Source organism: Simochromis diagramma, unplaced genomic scaffold (assembly GCF_900408965.1).
Source record: "Simochromis diagramma unplaced genomic scaffold, fSimDia1.1 OVJJ01000578.1, whole genome shotgun sequence".
In the NCBI taxonomy this organism is placed as follows: Eukaryota; Metazoa; Chordata; class Actinopteri; order Cichliformes; family Cichlidae; genus Simochromis; species Simochromis diagramma.
Window position 1 is genome coordinate 695,008 of NW_024387395.1, and position 19,471 is coordinate 714,478.

At 39.1% G+C, this 19,471-nt stretch overlaps 1 protein-coding gene and 1 long non-coding RNA gene across 4 annotated transcripts; both read right to left on the reverse strand.

Moving 5' to 3' along the window:
- Window positions 1–626: 626 nt before the first annotated feature.
- LOC120720335 (immunoglobulin superfamily member 1-like) lies at window positions 627–13,839 on the reverse strand. 3 transcript variants are annotated; one of them, XM_040009974.1, is made up of 7 exons: window positions 13,691–13,835; window positions 11,957–12,289; window positions 10,211–10,549; window positions 4,837–5,169; window positions 4,036–4,380; window positions 1,353–1,682; window positions 627–1,028 (listed from the first exon to the last, which is right to left on the reverse strand). In XM_040009974.1, exons 1-7 carry the CDS (start codon window positions 13,758–13,760, stop codon window positions 904–906), a joined length of 1,875 nt encoding a protein of 624 aa, XP_039865908.1. In that variant the 5' UTR covers window positions 13,761–13,835; the 3' UTR covers window positions 627–903. The 3 variants fall into 3 exon arrangements, with proteins under 3 accessions (XP_039865908.1, XP_039865910.1, XP_039865909.1); XM_040009976.1 differs by lacking the exon at window positions 4,837–5,169 and having other exon boundaries at window positions 13,691–13,839; XM_040009975.1 differs by lacking the exon at window positions 1,353–1,682 and having other exon boundaries at window positions 13,691–13,832.
- Window positions 13,840–15,539: 1,700 nt separating this feature from the next.
- Window positions 15,540–19,199, reverse strand: LOC120720340. The gene is made up of 3 exons (XR_005692897.1): window positions 19,099–19,199; window positions 18,034–18,118; window positions 15,540–16,543 (listed from the first exon to the last, which is right to left on the reverse strand). It is a non-coding gene; the product is annotated as an uncharacterized LOC120720340 (long non-coding RNA).
- Window positions 19,200–19,471: the final 272 nt, after the last annotated feature.

The window sequence follows — 19,471 nt, forward strand, 5'->3', positions numbered from 1 at the left end:
GATGTAATCCGATAACAACCGATCTCTTTACCCGTCGGCTTCCCGTGGCTGTCATGCGACCGGCTATTGCAGTTAATAATACAACAGCTTCTTGACATTTTTGTGTTTCGTTTTATCGCTGTGTGACTGATTGTAATTGAAAGCCTGCGTGCGCTAGTACCGCTTGCCACGAGTTCCCAGAATCCTTTGCGGTTCTACCCGTGAATGACGTCACATTTTCAATCTCTATATAATATGCATGTTAAATTTTATATTTGGGGTAAAATATCAAGTCTTTTCAAGTAAACCGGTTCAAGTCCAATTCAAGTCCCAAGTCATTGGTGTAAAAGTCCAAGTCAAGTCACAAGTCTTAGAACATTTTTTCAAGTCAAGTCTAAAGTCATAAAATTAATGACTCGAGTCTGACTCGAGTCCAAGTCATGTGACTCGAGTCCACACCTCTGCTTCCTAATAACCATCTATCATAAATGTAAACAAACAATGAAACAATAAATAAATTGTAATAATCACTTTCTAAAGCTCAATCAAACAAGTAATAAGTTATTAATCTGCTCACTTACACATGCTTTCATAAACAACTCTGTGAGGATTATCTGGATGTTTTTGTAAAAGCTGGATCTTCTTTCTAAACCAACTATTTGTGAACAAGTAAATTTCCTTCCTTCTAGTTTGACATGGCTGGAGCTGATCCCAGCTGTCACTGAGTGTGAGGTTTCATACAGCAGGACAGGGTGCCAGGCCATCGGATAATGGTTATTAAAAGGTTTTACCTGAAACTGAAAGTTAACACTAACGGATTGAAATAGCAGCAGGAGTCTCACAGTTATCTGTACAAAGCCCTGAGACGTCTGAAACGGGCTGATGTCCAACAGAATACTGAGCCTTTTCTATATTTTCTGTAGATCAAGAAAGCAATAACAGCAGCAACAAGAAGCACATCAATACAACAGGTAAATCCTCCTTCTTTACTCCATTCGTCTTCCCTCCATCTTTGTTGTCTTCATCCTTCTCTTGTCCTCCTGTCTGACCTGCAGGTGAGAAACAGGTGTGAGGTGTCAGTTGTCAGGTAGGTGATGAGTGAAGAACAGAACAGAATCCATTTCCTCTTCAAACTGCTGTCAGACATTATCTACTGCACTCTGATCACATCACTCAGACCAGCTGCTTTCTACAAAGTCTCATCAACAACATCTTTACAAACAAACATCAACAACCAGGAAGCAGCTTCACCAGCTGGAGAAACATCTGTCTACCTCTGACATCCACCAGCTCATCCATACAACAATCAAACATCAACAACCAGGAAGCAGCTTCACCTCTGATCACACACACACTCAACTCTACTCACTCACCTGGAGGAACAACATGAAGGTAGATGATGATGCTGTTCTTCCATGAGCGAGTTTCTTCAATGAAAACACGACACTCGTATGTTCCACTATCAGCAGTGTTCACATCCTTCAGAATCAAAGACACGTCTCCATCCTTCATCTGTCTGTCCTGCAGATCCACACGGTTCTTAAAAGATGGATGCTGATTGGCTGAAATAAAGTGACCATCCTGGTACAAAATCACATATTGTGGCACCAGGTCAGCTCTGCTCCACTTCACAATGTTGCTGTTTGGAGCTCGACATGTCAGAGTGACGTCCTGTCCAGACTCAGCTGTGATGATCTTTGGGTCTAAAAGAGGAAACAACACAGAGCAGAGAGGTTAAAGGTTTGTGTGTAATTAGTAATTAATTACTGATTACTTCTCCAAAAAGTAATCACATAACTTTACAGACGACTTATTTTCAAAAGTAATTAGTAACTTAGTTACTTTTAAAAAACATGATCCACAATCTGAATAGATAATAAAGCAATAGACCTTTAGTCCAATTCTATTTTTATGCATAATCCATTATATAAAATGTAATTGCATTTTTTCGAAAGTCTCTTTTTAAAATTTGTTTCATTAGTTTTAATCTTTTAACTTTTTGCATCAAGCACAAATTTAATTGGCTGAAAAGGAAGCGCTGTGAGCTCTGTGCCCCTAGAGACAACAAAACAAGCCTAAGACGCTGCAAATATGTTTGCAAGGCCCACCTCACCTGAGTATCACATACCAGTCATGTGCATGAATACACATGCACACACAAACATACACATGCCCACACACAGACACACACAGAGACAAACACACACAAGCACACTCACACATACACACTAGGCTTCATGTTGAGTTTGGTCTTTGGTTTTCAATTTATTTTTTACATTAAATGTTCATTTTGTAATTCATTTTCAGTGCCTGTTTGTATTTTCACTGCAGTTATTTAATGTCTATTTATTCATGTTAAACACTGCTTTGAGACACAGCTAAAGAAAGTTGAATAAAATGGTGAGAAATGTTCTTTGTGATAACTTAAGAGCAGTTAACAAGGACCAGTCAATTTCGACCGGGAACACTAAAGTAAGGGGATGGGGGATGCAGAAAACCAGAGGGTTTTAAACATCTCCCAGGCTCTGACCTCAGAGGAGGGACGAGAAAGAAAATCTTCTTCTGGTCAGCGATTTCCAGTTTTATTTCAAGTCTCACTAATTCAGTCAAGTTTTCATCAAAGATTGTTTGGTAGGTAGGAGATGGAGTCTAAATGCAAGATTCAGGAGAAAAAACATAAACCCAAGAGCAGCTTTAAAGCTGAAATCTCAAAGTACAAAACTACTGCAGGTCAAAGAATCTTAAACAACAGGAAACTCTTCCAGGAAACCAGATAAGCAGAAGGCAATGCAGCTCAAACAGAAAACCAAACATCTCAAAATGAAATTTAAGTCATGAACCCAAAAAACACACATAAACCTAAAGAACTCTTGAATGGAAGCGCACAACTAAGATCTTAAAATACCATGACAGGAACTCACATCAGGAATAAGAAAATAAAGACATATAAACACTAAGAAATAACTGAAAGCAAAATGTCAAGAAAGAATTAACAAACAAAAAAAGAAACATGATCCACGCTACAAAAACTGGAGTTTCCTGGAACACTTAATGCATGAGGTCTGAGGATGTAGGAATGTTTTGTTTATATGATGTTTGTCTTTCCGGATGTGTGGAACCTTGATTAAGTAATTTTCTTCTTCCTGTTGTCGTGGTAACTGATAAACTGTTGGGATGGTTTGGAAGTACTGAGGGGGGTTTTTGCTTTGCAGACATTTTGACCACATGTGATGCCTGTTTTTATGAAAAATTACACAATACTGTGCAAAAGTCTTGAGCCACCACTAACTTCTTTGTCTCCTTGGAATCAAATCACAACACTTTTTTCTTTTCAAATTAAAATCTTAAGAAACAGCAGAAGCTTTCTGAAGCTTCTCTTTGGATACTGGCTGCTTTTTCACTCAGTTTCAGTCCTTGTAGCTGACAGAGGAATTTGTTTCAAATATAAAAATACTCCAAACTCAAAGGATCAAGAATCTTTAGACACTTTAATGCTAGCAGCCTGTCACTAAAACACAGTTCCTCTTTTTTTGGTTGAATCTATGAAAAATGTCAAAGATAACAAAATTTAATAGTCACAATTGTGTTGTTCAATGATTTGTGCACAACAACAACAACGGGACCTCTCTCATCCATCAGTCACCATGTGGACATTTTTCTAACACACTTTGAAGCTGATGGACGTTTTGTGTCTGCACTAAGTACGTTTTCACCAGCTATGGCAGCGGCAGGATTCACTTTCACAGACTCACAACCACCAGCTTCACCCCTCCCCTCCCCCTCCAGCTGTAGGCTTTAACATTGAGTTTCCCCACACATGTTTACAGACGAGTTAGAGAGCAAGAGAAGAAGAGACGGATTCATAAATGTCTTTGTTTCTGCTCTAACCAAACAATGCTGCTCTACAACTCTAGACTACCAGCCACAAAGACAACAGCTGGAGAAACATCTGTCTACCTCTGACATCCACCAGCTCATCCATACAACAATCAAACATCAACAACCAGGAAGCAGCTTCACCTCTGATCACACACACACTCAACTCTACTCACTCACCTGGAGGAACAACATGAAGGTGGATGATGCTGATTGGTTCTGTACTGATGTCTCTGCTCCTGTGCTTTGTTCCACTAACAACACGACACTCGTATGTTCCACTATCAGCAGTGTTCACATCCTTCAGAATCAAAGACACGTCTCCATCCTTCATCTGTCTGTCCTGCAGATCCACACGGTTCTTAAAAGATGGATGCTGATTGGCTGAAATAAAGTGACCATCCTGGTACAAAATCACATATTGTGGCACCAGGTCAGCTTTGCTCCACTTCACAATGTTGTTGTTTGGAGCTCGACATGTCAGAGTGACGTCCTGTCCAGACTCAGCTGTGATGATCTTTGGGTCTAAAAGACGAAACAACACAGAGCAGAGAGGTTAAAGGTTTGTGTGTAATTAGTAATTAATTACTGATTACTTCTCCAAAAAGTAATCACACAACTTTACTGACGACTTATTTTCAAAAGTAATTAGTAACTTAGTTACTTTTAAAAAACATGATACACAATCTGAATAGATAATAAAGCAATAGACCTTTAGTCTAATTCTATTTTTATGCATAAACCATTATATAAAATGTAATTACATTTTTTCAAAAGTCTCTTTTTAAAATTTGTGTCATTAGTTTTAATCTTTTAACAATGCTGCTCTACAACTCTAGACTACCAGCCACAAAGACAACAGCTGGAGAAACATCTGTCTACCTCTGACATCCACCAGCTCATCCATACAACAAACACACATCAACAACCAGGAAGCAGCTTCACCTCTGATCACACACACACTCAACTCTACTCACTCACCTGGAGGAACAATCAGGTGTAGGATGATGCTGTTCTTCCATGAGCGAGTTTCTTCAATGAAAACACGGCACTCGTATGTTCCACTATCAGCAGTGTTCACATCCTTCAGAATCAAAGACACGTCTCCATCCTTCATCTGTCTGTCCTGCAGATCCACCCGGTTCTTAAAAGATGGATGCTGATCTTCTGGATCAAACTGACCATCCTGATACAAAAGCACATATTTATCTGTCAGGTCAGTTCTGCTCCAGTGCACAGCTGTGATGTTGTTGTTTGGAGCTCGACATATCAGAGTGACGTTCTGTCCAGACTGAGCTGTGATGATTTTCTGCTCTGAAAAAGGAAACAACACAGAGCAGAGAGGTTAAAGGTCAAAGTACAATTATGATCAGAATGATTAACTTTAAATATTTTGTTTATTTCCTTTGACATTTGAGTTTTTAGTCATGTTGGATTTAATGAACCTCTGAACATCCACCAGGTCACCAGTGACCCACTGAGGGGGAATTTTAGCCTCATGCTAAACATGCAAAGTGTATTACCATGTAAACAGGCTGATACTCTTCAGTTATTTACCTCAGAGATAAACACGTTCTAACAGTTAATCTCACCTGCAGAGACGAACACGAGGACTCTGAAAAACAGCAAAGTGGAGCAGAGTGACGCAGTTCCAGCAGACATGTCTGTGTTTCTGTATTAAAATCAGGGCTTCAAATCAAATCGGAGCTTCAGATGAGACGATATGAGATGAGCTTTAAGGTTCAGATGAAGCTGAAAGTCCCTGAGTGAGAGAACAGGTCTGTAACTCCACACTTAAGAGTCAGAGAGAGGGAGGACCAGACAGTGGTGGGCTGGACCAGTGTCCTCCAATGCAAATGCAGACATTAAGAAAACTGGAGAGCAGCCAGTCTGTAAATAATGATGCCAAAATATTTGTACCTAAGAGGTCAAAAGGACTCTTATATTCTTAAATGAATAAGGAATTATCTGGTTTTGTGGCTGAAACATATTTAATAACAGTCATTTGGTTTTGGACATCACTGATTATAAGAAATATACACTGGTTAAAAGCTTTAGTGTCATTCAAGGTTGTTCAGCACTTTGGATTCAGAAATCATTTTCTATTATTTTAAGAATAATCAGCTCTTTATAGAAAAGCTGAGATGATAACTTAAGTTGGTGCAAGTAGATTAGACAAAGCTTTTTAGACAAAACATTTTGAGTGCTCAAAGCAGAAAAGGGCTATTTAAGAACTAGTCCATTTACCATTGTCTTCAAGCCGTTTTTTTTCCTTTTGTGTCACAAACATAGTAGAGAATATCAAAAAAAAGCATAATTTCATGACATCCCTGCATTAGGTAAATCAAATGATCACACCTGACATGTGCCTTTGTATAATCCATGTTAGATGATTGTAATGGCTTTTTAAAAATTCCAGTTTAGATAAAATCTCTGTTTCTCACCTCTGAGTGGAACAGAAACCTGTGATCAGACTGTGAACATGTTGCAGTGAGTGAGCCCTGAGGGATCAGTGCTGTCCTGCTATAATGAAAGATGTTTTGAGCGCTTTAAGGACACTTTCTGTAAGTCTGCATTTCAGGTCTGAAATATAACGGAGCCAGCTGCATCTTGCAGTCCTATAAAATCTAAGGAAGGCAACCAGCCTCCACCCATCCCACCGGACCAGCAACCCTGTCACTGTATAACGTTGTCTACCCAGCAGCCCTAATCATCTGGAATGACGTTCGATCTTGGTGGTGAAACTGAGGATCCTCTGCTGCCACCTGTTGGATCTTTACATAGCTTACATATAGTACCTCTCACACAGGAAACCTTTCTTACACACACTTTTTAAGAGAGAAGAGGAAAATAAAATAAAACCCATTGTTCTAGGTTGAGAAATGGCTGAGCAGCTGCATTAAAAGCCTTAGATCACCATGTCAGATAGAAAGCATTGGATGCAGTGACGTAAAGCACTTCGGCAGTAAACAGCAAAGATGTGCTCTCTGAAGTAACGAGCCGCGCTTCTAATCTGAGGGAAAAGGCTGAGTTTTATAGTTTCCAGGAGAGCAGTACTTGACTTACTGCATTGTGCCAAGTCTAAAATTTTGTGGACGGGGGATTATGGTGTGGAGTTGTTTTTCACGAGCTGGGCACAACTCTTAATGCTTTACCAATACATTTTGGCTTGGTATGGTTGGGGTGGTGCTGACACTTCGTGATTGCTCTCTCTGTGGTAGAGTATCACTTTCTGTATCTCTTACAACACACAGTGGTGTTTTTGTGTAGGTCATATGCTTTGCCACTTTAGTTAAAACTTTGAGATAATGTCTTATTTCCTAGTCTAATCTTCACATGCTCTATGCCACGTACATTCTCTTTTGATTCACTCACTAATTGCATTCACTCACTGTGTCTTCAGGGATCTGCTAGCATAGTTTAGCTCGTAGCCGACTGATTAGTAAGATGGCCTCTATACCTGTCCCTGCTGCACTTTCCTTCTCAGTGTTTGAGATGTTTATTTAGTCCTCCAAAAAAGATGTGGGCTTTATAGAAAATTGGGAACCTTTCTGGGACAAATCTGGTCTTGTTAGAAGAGATGGTACCCATCCAATTTTGAATGGAGCAGCAGAGATGCAGTCTTGCATGTCTTTTTGCAGCTTCCCTCTCGTTATCTTGTCATCCCTTCAAATGTCCATCCCCTGAGAGACTGTGCATGCTCCCATTTTGCCTGGAAAAATAGTTTTCTGCTTTATATAAAAGCTCTTGATGAAGCTGGAACATCATTGATTGAAGAAATGTTGATGTCAATGCGCTCAAATGGCACCTCCATTAATGGTAGCAGACACAAAGTGATTGGGACCATTAATGGCCGGCCATTAAATCAGGGCATTCTGAGAAACGACATTTATTTTGTCTTCAAAACATTGTGAATGAAGGAACAATGTACAATGTCTCATCTGAAAAGGATGATCTTTGAATATTAAAAGGTTTATAAAATGTTAGATCTGACATCTTCACTATACATCTCTCCTTGGTATGTACAACTCTGAATGCATGCAGATGGTTATCAAAACAGTTCGTAAACAACACGTTTCCCATTAAAAAAATGGCAAAAAAAAGCTGCCTGTTGAGAATTATTGTTTGTTAGGTAGGAGATGGAGCCTAAATGCAAGATTCGGGAGAAAAAAAATTAACTCAAGAGCAGCTTTAGAGCTGAACTCTCAAAGTACAAAACCACTGCAGGTCAGAAACAAAGACTCTTAAACAACAGGAAACTCTTCCAGGAAACCAGATAAGCAGAACTCAATGCAGCACTAACAGAAAATCAAACAACTTAAGTCAATTAACTCACAAACCCAAAATGCACACATAAACCTAAAGGACTCTTGAATGGGAGCACAGAACTAAGGGCATAAAGTACCATGACAGGAACTCACATCAGGAATAAGAAAATAAAGACCCATAAACACTAAGAAATAACTGAATAGTTATTTAAAAAAAAAAAAAAAAGATCCAAGCTATAAAAACATTAGTTTCCTGGACAATTAATGTATCAGATCTGAGGACGTCGATTATAGCTGCTGGAATGTTTTGTTTATATGATCTTTATCTTTGCGGATGCTTGGAACCTTAATTAAGGTCTCTGGGCAAATTTAGGTGCTTTACTTTTTCCTGTTGTCGCGGTAACTGATAAACTGCTGGGATGGTTTGGAAGAGTTGAGGCAAGTTTGTGATCTGGAGACACTTTGACCACATGTGATGTTTGTTGTTATATTATGAAAAATCACACAGTACTGTGCAAAAGACTTGAATCACCCAAACTTCTTTGTCTCTTTGGAATCAAATTTTAATTTCACAAAAAAATAATTAAATTCTCAATAAAACCCCCAGTGTCAATCATTTAGTTGTAGCTGAACCATAAGCCATCAGGCAAATCTCCATTAGCAAGTTATCGTGGATCACCCCGTGCGTGGGGCTGCACAGCATCAACACATTAGCGCAGTTAGCTCGTTAGCGTGGTTAGCTCGTTAATGCAGTTAGCTACATAAAGCGTTGTCACTGTGCAGGTGACCGGTGGTAACTCACTAACAGAGATTTGCTGCGTTAATGCTGTTATGGCATTAACGTCATTTTAAAGAGATTAACGCTGACAGCACTAATTCATACATGTTTGTAACAGTTTTGCTTTGTGTTCATGAACATCCTGAAGACTGTAGTTCAGAGTCACTGGCAGGCAGCACAGGAAAGTTCATTTCTGTGTGTCTTCAGATCATTTGACCCACAGTTCTGCTGTGAGGTTTAAAGATGATGATCAGCATGTTCTTCACTTTTGGTGTCAACACAAAGTTTGGATCAGCAGCAGGAGACTCAGAGTTCAGCTCTTGACCCCTGACCCCTCTGAGACATTTCATATCCTCCCTGGTGAATTTGATGTGTTGGTCCACAAAGTTCATGTGATCAGTGGTACAGCCTGAGATTTGACTTTCACCCAGGTGTCATCCACATACCTGAACTAATAACTTGGTGATGGTCCAGGGTTGGATAACAAAGCTCTTTTTTCCATGTTGGGGAAACCTGCAGTCAGCTGAGACTGAAGAAGTCACTTGGATGAGACCAGATGAACAGAACCTTTTATCTTTTTTGACTCTGCTTCTGTTGTTTTTTGGGGTTTTCTTTTGATGTTTTTTTAGATGAGAAAAAAAACACTAACAGCAGCAACAAGAAGAACAGGTAAAGCTTGCAGTACAATAGATTCATCCTTCTCCCCTTCACCCTTCCTGCCATTTTCTGTTTTAACTTCAGGTTTCTTCCTTTCATCCTTCTTTACTTCTTCCTTTTTCACTTCATGCTTCATCCCTTCTTCCTTATTTCCCTCATTGTTCTTCCCTTCTTCCTTCTTCCCTTCTTCATTTTTTACTTCATGCTTCTTCCCCTCATCCTTCTTCCCTTCTTCCTTTTTCACTTCATGCTTCTTCCCTTCTTCCTTCTTTCCCTCATTGTTCTTCCCTTCTTCCTTCTTCCCTTCTTCCTTTTTCACTTCATGCTTCTTCCCTTCTTCCTTCTTTCCCTCATTGTTCTTCCCTTCTTCCTTCTTCCCTCCATTCTCCGTGTCTCCTCCTGTCTGACCTGCAGGTGAGAAACAGGTGTGAGGTGTCAGCTGTCAGGTAGGTGATGAGTGAAGAACAGAACAGAATCCGTTTGCTCTTCAAACTGCTGTCAGACATTATCTACTGCACTCTGATCACATCACTCAGACCAGCTGCTTTCTACAAAGTCTCATCAACAACATCTTTAGAAACAAACATCAACAACCAGGAAGCAGCTTCACCTCTGATCACACACACACACACACTCAACTCTACTCACTCACCTGGAGGAACAACAACAGTCAGGTAGATGATTATTATGAGCTCCCGAGAGCGTGTTTCTTCCATGAACACACGACACTCATATGTTCCAGTGTCATTAATCGTCACATTGTTCAGAATCAAAGACACGTCTCCATCCTTCATCTGTCTGTCCTGCAGATCCACCCGGTTCTTAAAAGATGGATGCTGACCTTGTGGAACAAATTGCCCTTCCTGGTACAAGTAGACGTAGCCTGATGTCAAGTAAGCTTTGCTCCAATGTACAAATTTGATGTTGTTGTTTGGAGCTCGACATGTCAGAGTGACGTCCTGTCCAGACTCAGCTGTGATGTTTTTCTGCTCTGAAAGAGGAAACAACACAGAGCAGAGAGGTTACAGGTCAAAGTACAATTATGATCAGAATGATTGACTTTAAATATTTTTGTTTATTTCCTTTGACATTTCAGTTTTTAGTCATGTTGGATTGAATTTAATGAACCTCTGAACATCCAGCAGCTATTTAAATGTTTTAAAGTCGAGTTTTCATAGTTGAACATGTTCTGTTGTCTCTTTCTCTTTAATCTCTCTCACACTCCTGTCACACTGGTGTGTGTGACTGCAGCAGCATCTGGCCCAATCCAGGGGGTAACTGTCCCTGAGACAAAAAAATGTAGCATTGATTTGTTAACCATTCCTCGCTGTCGGTCCCCTGACCGTGGTCGGGAGACGCAAGGGGAAATGCTTCCTCCAGGGCCGAAGTTTTGTCCTCCTTCGGGGTCAACTCCCATCACTTTTGTGGAGTAGTGAGGCAGACAGAAATCAGCCGAGACACCCAGGAGTACTGAAGACATGAGGCTTTAATACCGGTACTGCACATTTCAAAACACACTGCATGGGCTGTAGCCCATTAGAACGCTGATCCCGGTCGCCGCCTCTATCCGTGACATTCTTTTCGGTCACCGCGTTTTTCATGCGCATGCTCACACGCACGTGAGCATGCGCATGAAAAACTCCTCACACAGCACCCAGCCACACACAAGCCAGCAGTTCCCACAACAGATTAAAAACCTGTCTAAAAATGTGATTAAGAAATAAGGGTTTGTTAAAGGTTTAAAGTGCTGTAAAGTTTGTTTGAGGTAGAGTTTGTAATGGTCACATGACCAGAGTTTAGTTGAGAGCACAACTATGGCACTGTGGGTCAGAACTAGCATGAATACAGAGCTACAGATGCTGTATGTTCAGCACCTGAACATTTTCCTGTACTGCTAGCTCAACACTGTTTATGGGCAATAACATGTTAGACTTTAATAAGATGAAAGACATTTACGTTGTAAACTTTGTGTTTTCTTCAGTGTTCATGGTTTCTGAAGAGAACGAGAGAGAGAGAGAGAGAGAGAGAGAGCGAAACAAACTTGAAAACATCAATATAATGTTTGGCTATTGTTTGTTGGAGCCCTGTAGTTACACAGGCTCATCTTTTGTGTGCAGACAGATGGCTGATTTCTTAGAGAGGTCCAGTGCTGAAACTTGTAAGTTGCTGATGCAAATTAAATCATTTAAACAACAGAAATTTCTCCTGTATTGCAGGTGTGCTACATGACAGAGTCATGATAAGTAAGTTCATTGACATTAGAATTTAGATTAAAATATTTGCATCCTCATGTACTAAAGTGATTTTATTATTATATTAATATTGTATAAATATGGTTAAAATTATCCTTCAAAGAGTTAAATATGCTCGTTGGACTGTAGGACCATCACTCACTCACCTGGGGAAACCCTCAGGTTGATGATGCTGACGAGTTTCCATGAGTCTGTTCCATTCACAAGGACATGACACTTGTATCTTGCAGCATCATTAATCGTCACATCCTTCAGAATCAAAGACACGTCTCCATCCTTCATCTGTCTGTCTTGCAGATCCACCCGGTTCTTAAAAGACGGATGCTGGTCGTCTGTAACCAAGTGACCATCCTGGTACAAAAGAATATACTTATCTCTCAGGTCAGTTCTGCTCCAATGTACAGCTGTGATGTTGTTGTTTGGAGCTCGACATGTCAGAGTGACATTCTGTCCAGACTCAGCTGTGATGTTTTTCTGCTCTGAAAGAGGAAACAACACAGAGCAGAGAGGTTAAAGGTCAAAGTACAACTATGATCAGAATGATTGACTTTAAATATTTTGTTTATTTCCTTTGACATTTGAGTTTTTAGTCATGTTGGATTTAATGAACCTCTGAACATCCAGCAGGTCACAAGTGACCCACTGAGGGGGAATTTTAGCCTCATGCTAAACATGCAAAGTGTCAGAAACTACAAGATGTTAGCTTCCACAGAACAACAACATGTGCTGATAATAAGTGAACATAATGTGTGAGAGAAAGCAGCCTCTCATTATAAGACACTGTGAGTCTCTTAGTTGAAGATTTAGATACATTTTCTTCAAGAACACATGTGATTCAAATGTAGTAATACACGTTTTGTATAAATATGTCACAATCAGCGGGGCTGACTGTGTGTAGAGTGAAAGGTGGACCCAAATGCAGACAAAACAAAACATGAAACGTGACTTGAATAACCAGGAATACAGGGACAGAAAACACAAGGAGTCTAATTGCTAATTGCTAATCTAACGAACTTAAACATAAACAACATCCAAATAAACTAAAACTTAAAACCCTGGGTCAACAGAAACAGGAACCTGACAAAATATAGTCTATAATTTTTTTTTCTGTACCCCACATAATTAAACATTCAAGTGGAAACTTGAATGTTGCATCCATGGAACATCCAAGAAATGTGAAACTGCTATCAAATAAGGGGTGCTATGTTAATATGTAACTTGACCTGTTAAGGTGTTTTTTGATGGAAATAGCTTTTGATTTCAGCAAAAATTGATCTATTAATACTGCAAATTAAACAAATGACCATTTTCAATTCTCTACAACCTATAAAATGTTTTAAAACTCTGTGCTTATTAATTTGGAGCAGTGCATACTAAGGTTTTTTATTTTTGAAAAACACTGTTTTCATTGTGCGGTTTGTTCAGTAACATTTAAATTATACTCGAATGGTTGATGACTCAAAAATTCTGCTGACTGAATCGACTTTTTAGGAAAATCACAGAAAAATATAATTTGCATAATAATTTGGAACACAGTGTAGATTTTTGCTTTGTATGTCTAACCAGACCTTAACAAAAAAAATATTTGTAACTTGTGGAAACAATTGTTTGTTTGTTTTTACAAACATGCAAATTCTAGTCTACAGATGTACAAGCATAACATTTTCAGATATTTTGGTTTACCAGGTTACAAAACTCAGTTCACAACTTTACAAGTACAAAATATTCATGAGCACAGTTTGAGCCCATCCACACATTACACTTCTCTGTCACAGCTGGATTACAGATGTTAAATCCACACAGACTCTGTCTAACCTTGTGTCACTTTCACACACATTATTATTAATATATAACCTTCACTTTCTCACAGTAAATCTCACCTGCAGAGACAAACACAACGACGCTGAAAAACAGAAAATTGTAGCAGAGTGACGCAGTTCCAACAGACATTTCTGTTTCTGTTTTAAAATCAGAATCTGAGATTCAGAAGAGACTATATGAGATGAACTCTGAGGTTCAGATAAAGCTGAAAGTCCCTGAGTGAGAGAGCAGGTCTGTAACGCCACACTTATGAGTTAGAGAGAGAGATAGAGATGGTGGGCTGGACCGGAGTCCTCCAATGGAAACGTAGAAATGGTTCTGCATTAGGTTAACATTAGGACTGACGTATATTAAATTATATATTAAATTATATTAAATTAATGAGGAACAATCTGGATTTATGGCAGAAACATATTTAATAAGAGTCATTTGGTTGGATTTGACTGATTATAATACACTGGATAAAAGCTTTATTGTCATTCATTTATTGTTCACCAATTTGGATTTGGAAATTATTTTATATTATATTCAAGACATCAGTATATATACTCTATATAAAGCTGAGAAGATAATTGAAGCTGGCGCATGGAGATTAGACAAAGCTTTTCTTCAAGCCTGTTTTTTTTTTTCCTGTGTGTCACAAGTTATGGTAATGAATATTAATAAAAAAGAGTAATTACAGGGCATCACTGCTTTAGGTAAATCATTTAAATTATCACAACTGACATGTGTGTTTGTGTCATCCATCTTAGATGATTGTAATGGCTTTTTTTGTTTTCTTTTTTAAACGGGATTAGAAAAAAATCTCAGTTTCACACCTCTGAGTTGAAAGCAACCTTCCTCCGCCCCTCACACTGGTACAGTAACCCCACCACTTTTTTCCCCAGCATCTTCTAGAATGACATCCTACCTTGGTCAAACTGAAGCTCCTCTGCTGCCACCTGTTGGATTTTTACATAGTTTACATATAGTACCTCACACAGGAAACCTTTCTTACACACACACTTTTTTAGAGAGAGAAGAAAATAAAATAAAAACTGCTTTTGGAGGAGGAGCACATATTTGAATATTTTTGTGAATTTTTTCCAAAAGATCAACAATGTCTGATAACTCATCTCAGCCTCCAATAATACATCCTCATAGATATTTGATTCCATTTTTGTGATCATCTGGATTCATTCTTTGGTCATAAGGCGAGCAGGACTCACTAAAGTGATGCTGTGCCTCTTCAATAAATACAGTGTCTGCAGTTCAGCAGAGAGGAAGTGTTTGTTTCTGTTTACTGGAACAACTGCATTAACCACTAAGATGTGGTGAGACAGATATGTAGACTCCAAAGTTCCTTTGGTTTACTTAAGTCTATTTTGTTTATGTATGTGAAGGTTCTCAGTCATCCAGGTCATCGTAGTCTAAGGAGCTTAGAAAAAAAAAGTGTCTGGACTTTTTTAAGTTGCTTGAAGATGTTTCACCTCTCATCTGAGAAGCTTCTTCAGTTCTAAGGTCAAATGGTGGAAAGTCCCAGATTTAAATCCAGTGGGAGTTTCCCCCCAAAGAGGGACAATGAACCCCCTATTGAACCTCTACCTAATCATATGAGCCAAGGTGAGAAAACGGGTGTAGCTCACAATCAGCCAGGGTTTCGGGTGAGCTCATTGTGAAACCTGGCCCCACCCTACCATGTGATGTCCTGATGTCAGATGGCCCAGGATGTGAGTGGGTGTTAAGGCGTCTGGGGAGGAATTTCAAAACTGGATTATAGATGGCAGAGAGTTGGTGTCGTAAACCCCCGCCTCTGATCAAAGATGGTCGCTCACAGTAGACATAAATGGCTTCTTTCACTCCTCTTTCAAACCATCTGTCCTCTCTGTCCAAAATGTGAACATTGGCATCCTCGAAAGAGTGTCCTTTGTCCTTTAGATGCAGATGGACAGGCGAGTTTTGTCCTGTGGAGGTGGCTCTTCTATGTTGTGCCATGCGTTTGTGAAGTGGCTGCCATTGTTGTTTGTTCACAGTTAGAATAAAAAAAGTTCACAGCTTAGAATAAAATCTATAATTCCTGCTTCATGACTTAGTGAACTATGATCATACATGGTTGAACATCCATTAAGTTATCAGCAGGCATTCATATATGTAGTTAACTCAAGAGGAAAATACACAGTAATACAACAGAGTGGGTTGAACTAACTAGAATGAAAAGTTTGATATTATTGAACTCAGAGATAAGATTTAAAGTTATTTTTCCAAATCTGCCTTCTGGAACTGATTAGTTTTTCAGTAAACCTCAGTTATACTCTGTCTGTATCATTTTATGTTGCATTAGAACAAAAGAGGCAAAGCAAAACTGGTTGCCCAACCCAACCTGTGACCATGAGCTGTGGGACTTTTTTACCCAAAACAGTTTTGCTTCTCCAAATTAGAGAACTGGATGATGACTTTGACCTTTGACCTATGATGACTTTGACCTCAGAGAGGCTTTAAGATTCATTGAAAGTTTAACAGGACTGAGCTCTCTGCTCATTCAGGAATGTGATTCAGAAGGAAGTCCAGTCTGAATTCATGAATTTGTAGTTTATCAGACACTACAACACTCAAGTCTGTGTTTTAATCTTATATTACTGAGTGAGACTATATAAATGTTTCCAAGGGGAAGGAACAACAACAGGATATTTGTTGTAAGTTACTGAAGACATAAAACATCTGCATGCCAATAAATTAAGTAACTGATTTCCATTAAGTAGTTCTGCAGCATCAGTCTAATTCAGTGATAAAAAGACATAAAATCTGTAACATGTGGATGTCCTCTGGTCTGAGGTGCTGGGGGGACCAGTTAGAGACCAGCAGCTGGATGTCAGTGGTTGGACTGGTGGACTACTTCAGTGAAGAGTAGACGACGTCTGACTCTGGTTTAAAGTCTGAACACAAACACACACAGTTCAAACAACAGGAAACATGATTACAAGCTTTGTAGTTCAGTCAAGACCTCCAACCTTTCTGCATCACACACAGTCCCAGTTCAGACTTTACTAGGAACCAGTTTAGATACAAATCAGAGCGTCCACACTGCTCACACTTTAAACTGCTTCTTCAAACCTGGAGCCCACAGATCTGTGCTGACCTTTAACTTTGATCACATGATTTATTCTAGTGTGGTTTAGTGTTTCTTTCTCTCAGCTTCAGTTCTTACTTTTTGTTTGTCATTAGTTCCCTCTGTGTTCCGTCTGTAGTTTCTCTGCCTCACCTCTCAGTGTTTCATGTCTTACTTCATTTATGCTGCTGTTTCTGATGGTTGTTTGTGTCGATCTTCATTCCTGTTTTACTTTGTCAGTGAGGTTCAGTCTTTGACTGAAAGAGCTGCTCAGCACCCTCACAGACTCATGCAGAGGGAGATGTGGGTTGTTCATGATGTAATACTGAGTGCATACGTGTGTTCTCACTATAGCAAGAGTAAGTATAGATACATCTAGCACAATATATACCTGGATGGTCTACTGATAACCAGCAGTAATGACAGATGTTCTGTAGTTATTCAGTTGTAGTCAACTGGACTGTCAGACATCTTGCTAATATGTTTCAATTTATCTCAAAGTCCTAGTGAAACATTTATGGACCGTATCCTACTGAAGACTAGTAACATTTTGCTCTCTGGGTACAGAAACAGTGCTCTGTTTTTTTCTCTCAAGCTCAGAGGTTTTACTTTGTAGGTGAACTGTTTTGTGCAGTTTTAGAGAAACAAATAAAAAAAAATCTAGTGTTTCTTGCAGGTTCAATCAAAAATAGACCCTGCACTATTGTCGGTGTTATTCTATTGCACGTCAACTTCAGCTGCCTGCCTGATGTACCTGCAGGGTTATAAGGAGAGTCACAATTATATGTTGCACCATTTCCTGTATTTGAAGCAACACTACGCTGTTGAAGTTCATGCACTATAATTTGTGTTTTCACTGTACAAGTTTATTTTTGTTGAATCCGATTGTGAAGATTTGTGTTCTGTGTTCATTTCCAGCTCTTTATTTTTATTCTTGGACTTGACTAGAGTACCTCTGCATGATTCACAGTTCAGGGTAATATTTCATTAGCTTACACTGAGCTTTGTTGGAGCCCCTTAGTTCATCCTGTCTAAAACAATTTGTATTAGCTCTCCCTTTAAGGCAACTTTCTACCATGCTTTCTACCTTGCTGCCAATCACTAATAAAAGGTTGAAATAACAGGTGGCTGGAGCATATGTCACTGAGACCATATTAGGTATCGATGATATCATACAAACCCAAGAGTAGAAAAATCATTATATGTTTAGAGCAATCTGCAGCCTGCACTTTTGGTTCTCATGGATTACTTTATTTAAACTTTTCTTAGCTTAGCCTAGCATAATGACGGTAAACAGGGTGAACAGCCCAGCTGTACCTGAGCTTTCTTGTTCTGATGGTTGTTTGTCCATTACTGACGTCGTCAGAGCCCACTGCTGGGTAGACCACAGTTGTATCAGTCTCTGTAATATTAAGCATATAAAATTACTGAAGCTACCACTGTTATATTATTACTCAACAGCTGCAAAGTAATTGACAAGATTAGGTGATTAAGCGATTTTTATAATCGGCAGCATTTTTCAGCTTTCCTATGTTAACACCTCTGCTGTGAAACTCATAATGACCAGAAATAACTGACGGCTCATTCTGTGAAAAACAAGTGTGGATGACCACAAGGCTGCTATATTCTAATAATACAAATGCACACACTATACCACAAAGCACAAAGCAAAAGGGTTCTCATGAATTGAACGCTAGCATTAGATCTTGTGGTGAGACGTCTAAACCTTAACCTGGTTCACACTAACTGGGGTCATCAACAGGAAGTAGCTGCTGTGGTTTTACATGCAAGTTTAAAAATGGTTCAAATGTCTGAGAGGCTGAAAACACAGCTAAAGGTCTATGGACTGTTCAATCTGTGACTTAATTGGCTTCACACTAAGCCAAAAAAAATTATCTTCTCAAGAACTTTCACAGGCACAACTTTCTGAGAAGATGGAATGATCTTCCTGCAGTCCTGACCTCAACCTCACTGAACACTTGTGGAATCAGCTTGTGAGTGCTAGTCATGCCATCATGAACAACACAAACACATACAATCTACATACTTGACTCTGCTGCTCAACTCACAAATTTTCCTTACAAATCTTGTGCCATTTAAGAGAAGAAACAGACTTTCCAACACTATAAGATTTATTGCCAAGAAGCAATAAATTAGTGTTACAACAAAGAAATCAAAGAGAAAATTCCTTACTAACGCCCTATTTCTGAAACATCCTCACCCCTACTTTGCAGTGTTCCTTAATTGTAAAGTTGCAAAAAAGTTGTTTTAGAAACAAATCTAACAACTCAGCAGCCATTTGAAACACGTCAAATAGTTTTGCAATTATATTTAAAATTTTAAATGTCAACCTCAACCCTTTTGATGGAAACACAGTACTACCTTTGCTTTTTCTGATTGGCTGTTGTTGAGGATCTGATAATTGGATGTAACTGTACATGACATAAGTGATGATGTCATCTTCTCCAGCTTCTTCTTGATCTGCTGAAATGATGCAAAATTAAAAATAATACAAATTAAATATCTAAAAACAGGTTGCATTTAGGAAAGTTGTAACTATAATAATAGTGTATGTGACCTTTATTCTACTGAAGAATCTCAAACACGAACAATCAGGAAGTCTGAGTCTCACCTTCAGGTTTCCTGTGAGCACATCGTCTCACCAGCAGAACCAGTAACACCAGTGGAACCACAACACAGGATGATCCAACAGAGGAGACCAACATCATAGAGAGAAGAGGATGAGAGCGTGATG